At 31.7% G+C, this 6526-nt stretch overlaps 1 protein-coding gene across 1 annotated transcript in view; it reads right to left on the minus strand.

Annotated features, from left to right (window-relative positions):
- The window catches only part of LRP1B (LDL receptor related protein 1B), a 1653662-nt gene that overhangs the window by 108443 nt on the left and 1538693 nt on the right, over positions 1-6526 (minus strand). Inside the window, exons 72-74 of the mRNA XM_006921044.1 lie at positions 6272-6394; positions 1673-1798; positions 834-971 (exon numbers count right to left, since the gene is read on the minus strand). Of these exons, the coding sequence (XP_006921106.1) occupies positions 834-971; positions 1673-1798; positions 6272-6394 (387 nt within the window). The remainder of the gene's footprint in view (positions 1-833; positions 972-1672; positions 1799-6271; positions 6395-6526) is intronic.

Here is a 6526-nt window from a genome sequence, read left to right on the forward strand (position 1 = left end):
CTAGGGCTAACACTAAAATAGTTCTATTTTATCTAAACAAATAAAATTTTTGAGACATATGCAAACTTTAATTATCAGAATAACCATTATTAATCTCCACTAACTCTTGAATATTTTACAGTTAAATTACATCAGTAGAATTATACTATGGGATAAGGATATATGTGGTCATATCCTGATGAGCATTGCTTCATTGCCCAGAGAGGAAGTGAGGATGGATATATTTTGATGCATAAATAAGAAAAGAAAAAACCTCAAAAGTAGAAAATATTTTTGACTTTTATAAGCAACCTTAATTTGGAGTCATAGTTTATTTATTTTCTCAATATAAAAAATCAAATATCAAACATTATCTAAACACAAAATTCTCAACAGTCAAGATCCAATAACTCAAGTCCCATAGAACTCTAATGGATAAAATAATTATGGTTTCTTTAAGAATAATTTAGCAATAGATTAAAATTTTAAAATATTAAGACATCATTATTCAACAAATATCCATGTAAAATTTAAAAAGCATTAAAATTATATTTTATAACTAAAATATAAAGAAATACAGATTTCTTTGCTGACATCAAAGTCTGCATTTGGATATTGAGTTCTTAGCTTTAATTCCAACAAGGGTACTCATAGCAAATTCAACCTTTCCCACCTCATATTTTCTGATACTTAATTGACATTCAAGTTTGCTTTGGCAAAAGCTTAAATTGTGTTATTGTTTAAGCACATTTTGAAGAACACTTTTTTTCTCACAACAGTAATGGAAATTTTAGTCATCCTGAAGCATAAACTATACTTGTGTGTCACTGCACTTTAAGAGAAAACAAACTCACTTATTCTGCATCCTTGTTCATCTGAACCATCTCCGCAGTCATCAAGTTGATCACACTGGAGGTCCACGGGGATACATTTTTTGTTAGTGCAAGCAAACTCATCTTTTTTACAAGGTCTTGCTTTATACGTAAGCTTACCTACAGAGTCGGAAAATGATTAGTGCTTCACCATATCAAAACAAATTTATTGAGCACATAACATGTCCAGAATTTTACTTAATGCTATGAAAAACTTAAGTCTCTAATACTTTATTTGAAGCTCTTGGGGCCAAATTTTAAAATTTTGAAATGCTTGAATTTTTAAAAAAATAACAGTGCATTTATCTTATAGCAAATACCACCTTATTTCCATAGGAAAATGTTTGAATAATTTACCCTAAGTAGTATTTGTTAAAGTAATGTAAACTGCGCAAGACAGATTTTGTAACCAAATGATTTTGTTATTTAATTTAATGAAGCCTTTGGATTTAAGAGTTCTTTTAATTTCAGAATTGTGAAAAAAGGATTGTGTACACACGCATATAATCTATATAAGCCCACACCACCACAAGTATCTATTTAACAGAGAACATTTTTAAATCACTACGTTATTTCTCTCATGCAGTATTTTCTTTAATAAAGTGCCTATAACGGACAGATTTACAGACTAGTAGAGACTCTTGATAAAGTTGCACAGCTCTACTACGCAAATGAAATGTTAGTGGGTTATTTTTATTCCCTGTCAGAAGATCAAATGCCCGAAAAACAAATACTCTCAGACATACACATAAAATTTTTTTGAGCTCTACAATTATCTTATAGCCATACTGAATCAATTATTTTACATTAAATGGATTTACCACCACAGTGATCTTCATCTGAGTTGTCCCCACAGTCATCAATCCCATTGCACATTTGTTCAGGTTGCAGACATATTCTGTTATTTCTGCATCTGTGAGGTCTTGTGGGTGGGCAAAGAAATTTGACTGAAAAAAAGAAAAACCAAAGCAGCTCCTTTGGGTATAAGGACTTATAAAGAACCATCCTTCTTTTGTCTTTTTTTTTTTCTCCTTTCTGTTCAAATTCATAATCTAGCTTTTCTGAATACTTTTTTGTTGCTGTTGTGGAAATTGCCTACATGTAGATACTAGAAAAATATGTGACAATAGAAGCTTATGATCCTACTTATTTATATTAACCACAAAAGCGTGCATAGCTGAAATGTTGAATAAAATAAAATAAGAAAAAGAGTCAAATTTCATGGCCTCATTTCCAGATGCCTTATCTTAGCCTTCTTCACTTGGTGTGCCAAATTAATTTATGTCTAAGTTTTATACAACATGACAGGACACTTAGCTATCTGAAAGAGCAATTTCACACAGAATAGAGATTGAGCAAGTATGTGTTACAGGCCTAAAATTGAAAATAGGCCATCCAGTGGAAAAAAATCCCAACAATACAGCTGGGTTTCTTACTCTATGTCTCTGTAAACAAATGTGTAGCTATGTATTTCAAGTGTATAAGGTAGTATTATTTATTAACTTTTAATGTGTGTATGTGAGGGGGGCATAGAGAGAGAGAGAGAGACAGAGAAGGGGAGAGGAGGAGAGAGGAGAGGAGGGGAGAAAAAGAAGGAGAAAGGGATAGAGACTTAGATAACAATGGAAGCCAGAAAATTTTACGTTTATCCTTTCCATCACTATCTCATCAGAACAATTCCATCCCTAAACTAGGGAACTACTATAATAACTCTTCATCATCACAATTGGAATATTACAAGGTTCTCTCCTTGGTCCTCTAATGTCCTCACTCTTGAATTCTCTGCTTAGATATTCTTATTCATTCTCATGGATACACTTGAGCTATACCCTCAAGACTTTCAATTATCTAATTATAGCATTTCACAAGTAATTATAGAACATTCCCTCAGAAATTTCAAATTAAACAAGTTCAAAATTCAATCACTTACCATCTTTTCTTGACTCCTTTCTTCCCATACATAAGATCTTTCTTATGTCCATAGTTCTGTTAGTGGCACATCATAGCCACGAGTCTGGGATTATTCTAAATCCATTCCTCTCACTGACTTTTGACTGTCATTAGTCAACAGGTTCACCTGATATTTTTCCCAAACTTGCCCTCTTCTTCCCATGCATACCAAATATAGTCACGACAGCTCAACTCTTTATTATCTCTTACAGAGATGACTTCAGTAGAATTCTAAATGCCTCAGTGTTATTGCTCAACCTAAGATCCTCCAAAAGTAAACAGAACAATCCGCCTAACACATTAATCTGATCATCTCTTTCATAATTATACATACAAATTATTTATAATAATGATTCAAATATACATTTCTTTCAAACCTCCTTGCAACACCAACCTTCCAAATTCTATATATGAACATGCTTCCTATCTCACACATAAAAAAGTAGAAATAAAAAGACAGGAAATGCATTCACATCTTATTAAACGATTGCACATTTACCTGCGTCCACACAGTCTATTAACTCATTCAACTCATTTCAACATTTTTTTTTAATAACAGAGAACTGGTCACTACTCTTATCTAGGCTAGTTTTTGTTTGTTTGGTTGTTTGTTTGTTTTTTACCTGCTCTGAAACTAATTTTCCCTTGCCTTTTCAAGAATCATTCCATCTTCCTTGACACATTTTATTACTTTGGTTTTTCTTTTGCCACACTATTTTTGTTGTGGTGGTGGTGGTTGTTTTGCTAATTATTCTGTGGTCACTCACCTGAGTATTTTCTGACTGCTCATATTTATTTAGATGTTTGGTATCCCTCAATATTCTATTCTAATCTCCTTCTGAATGCTTTACTCCCACTCCGTCTATCACAAATTTTATAGTATTTATTAGCATATTTTATGCCAACTCTCAAATGTATACTTGAGTGTCTCCTCAAATGAATCTCAAACCAGGCTTTTAATCTTGAAAAACTGTTCCTGTTCTTAGATTTTCCATCTATTCAACTGTGTAAACAAAAGCACCCTAAATATTATATTTGGCAACTTTCTTTCCTTTGCTCTGTATATCCAATTCATTATTTAATCCAATTAATTTTGCCTTCTACATCACCTTCAATTCTGTGTATACTTTACCATCATGTGCTATCATCTTAATTCAAGCTACCATCATAGCCTACCTACCTTACCGCAATTGTCTTAAATAGCCTTGCTCTTTTCTATCCAATATTTGTAAAATATAAATATAACCATGTTCCTCCTCAGCTTAAAATTATTTAGTATTTAAAAAATTATTCAGTATTTTTAATTTCTTTCAAGTTAAATCTAAAAATTCCTATCAAGACTCACAAGGTTTCAGGTATATCTCCTTTCTCTTCAGTTTTATCCTAATATCTACCTTGCTCTGTACACTTCAGGTACACAGGTATTTTAATTCCTTCAGTAAGTTACAGTATGCTGTGTCTCAGGGTCTTTCTACATCTTGTTTCCTATGTTTACAGTATTGTGTCATCCATCTCCCCTCCCCCATTCCTTTCATCTACTTGGCAGTTATATATCTCTCGGACTTGAACTCCAATGTTATTTTTCAAAATTAAAGATTAAATAAAATATTTTCATTCTATAATTTTATAATTAGCTATACTTTTTCTTCAATGTGTATATCATAATTTGTACCTATATATCTTAGTGATCATCAAAACCACTCTTCCACTATATTCTCAGCTGCATAAACTCTGTTTTTCTTATCATTTTATCACCAAAAATAATCTCTAGCTTAAAAAAAATTTATTATATGGAAAAATACTTTTTCTCCATACTGTTCATTATGTATACATGCTTTTTAGTATAAATTCTTCAACACCATAACTTTCTGAATTCCCCTTTAGGCAGAGTTTACTGTATTCCTCTCTGCCTTGTCTGTACCTTTTACTTAATCCTACCTTTGCTGGAAATGCAATGTATGAAAAATATTATTTATCTAACCACCATAATATCTCTTTGTCAAAAAGAATCATGTACTGTTCATTTTTTAATCCCCAATACATAGCACAACCTCCAGTACTTAATAGTTTGACTGGATATTGACACTGATGACTGAGAGGAATGCAAAAAACATTCAGATAATCAAGTTTGATGCATTATACAAATTTTCCAGCAGTCGTATGGCACTGAGAATCATTTCCTGGCCCTGCAAGTGGAGGTGGGGGTGATTCTGAACCCACTCATGGTTAATTAGTTACCAAACATTTTCTAATCCACTCACTAGTTTTGTGCTGAAGTGGAATAGAGACTTAAACAAACAACCAAACAACAACAAAAAAAAAACAAAAAAAATTGCTTGTAAAAATAATCAGTTCCGGCTTGATTTGATTATATAAACATTTTTTTAATGTATTTTGATTCAGAAATAATATAATCTCTGGTGATTTTGTAGAATACACTTTATAAGACTATCTAAAGAACTGAAATTGAAAATTAGTTATAAACTCTCATCAGTTGTACCTACAGAGACCACTCCTCAAAGACTTTTTCAAATTTTAAATCCTTTTAAAAATAAAGTTAACTCTCTGTTTTGGCTTTTTATTCAACTGTAACTTCAGTAGTCAATGTCATCATCGATATTGGTTTAACCTGATGCATAGAATTTAAGTACATACACCCATGCTATGTCTTCTTTCATTCACCTGATGTGCTATTAATAGTAGTAGCTTTAAAATAGAGGTAAAATTACCTTTCTTTCTGAGATTAGATTCAAATAATGAGAATAAGGACTAAAAATGTTTGCTAAATTCTTTATTTTGATTATCTAAAATTTTACATTTATAGTTCTTTGTTGCACAAGCACACTTCTGACAAATGTCAAGCAAGAGTAATAAATTTGAAGAATCAGTAACATTTTTTAAGACTTTCTGATTTAAAAATTAAATAACCCCTAATTTTACTTTTCTGTCTAACATTTGTATTATGTATCTATACCTTTATATTGATATATAGATATAAATATAGTTAGATACAGATATAGACCTTCTTTCTATGAACAATGTCAGCTTTAGTAGTGGGTAACATGAGGAACTACATGGTTTTATTATTCACATTTTTTTCCAAGTACTTACCGGTCAAAAAAATATTTTAGACTAAAGTACCAATTTGGAATGAAGCCAAAGTCCTTATGTGAACCTTACTCAATTTTAAAAGTTCAGCTACTCTAAATTCTCTCAGACACAACATAATCTATCTTTTTAAATAGTGTTGACATGTGAAAGTTTAGATTTAGGAGGGCTCTCTATAAAGTCATAAACTTCAAACAGGGTAATATCTTATTACTTGAACAAAACTGTATCTGTGGTTATACTTTTTTCTACCTAATCCCAGACTATAAGATGTGTGGTTCACCTCATCACTTCATTGATTCATGCCAGTACATTAGCTCAGGAGATAAGAGTACAATATAGAGCGACATGAAATGCCTTACCGCACATATCAGGGGCTTCGTCAGAGTTGTCTCCACAGTCATCTTCTCCATCACACACCCAGAAATGTAGTTTGCAAAGGGAATTATTGCAAAGGAATTCATCTGCTCTACATATATTTCCTCCTTTAGTTTAAAACAAACAAAAAAGATAGATAGAAATAACGATACAGCATAATTAAAGCCAGTCAGCAGCAGCATGACTTTATTGATATTTCTCTAATTCATGATATTTCTCTAATTCTTAGCACAGCATCT

The sequence above is a fragment of the Pteropus alecto genome, unplaced genomic scaffold, assembly GCF_000325575.1.
Source record: "Pteropus alecto unplaced genomic scaffold, ASM32557v1 scaffold3, whole genome shotgun sequence".
NCBI lineage: Eukaryota > Metazoa > Chordata > Mammalia > Chiroptera > Pteropodidae > Pteropus > Pteropus alecto.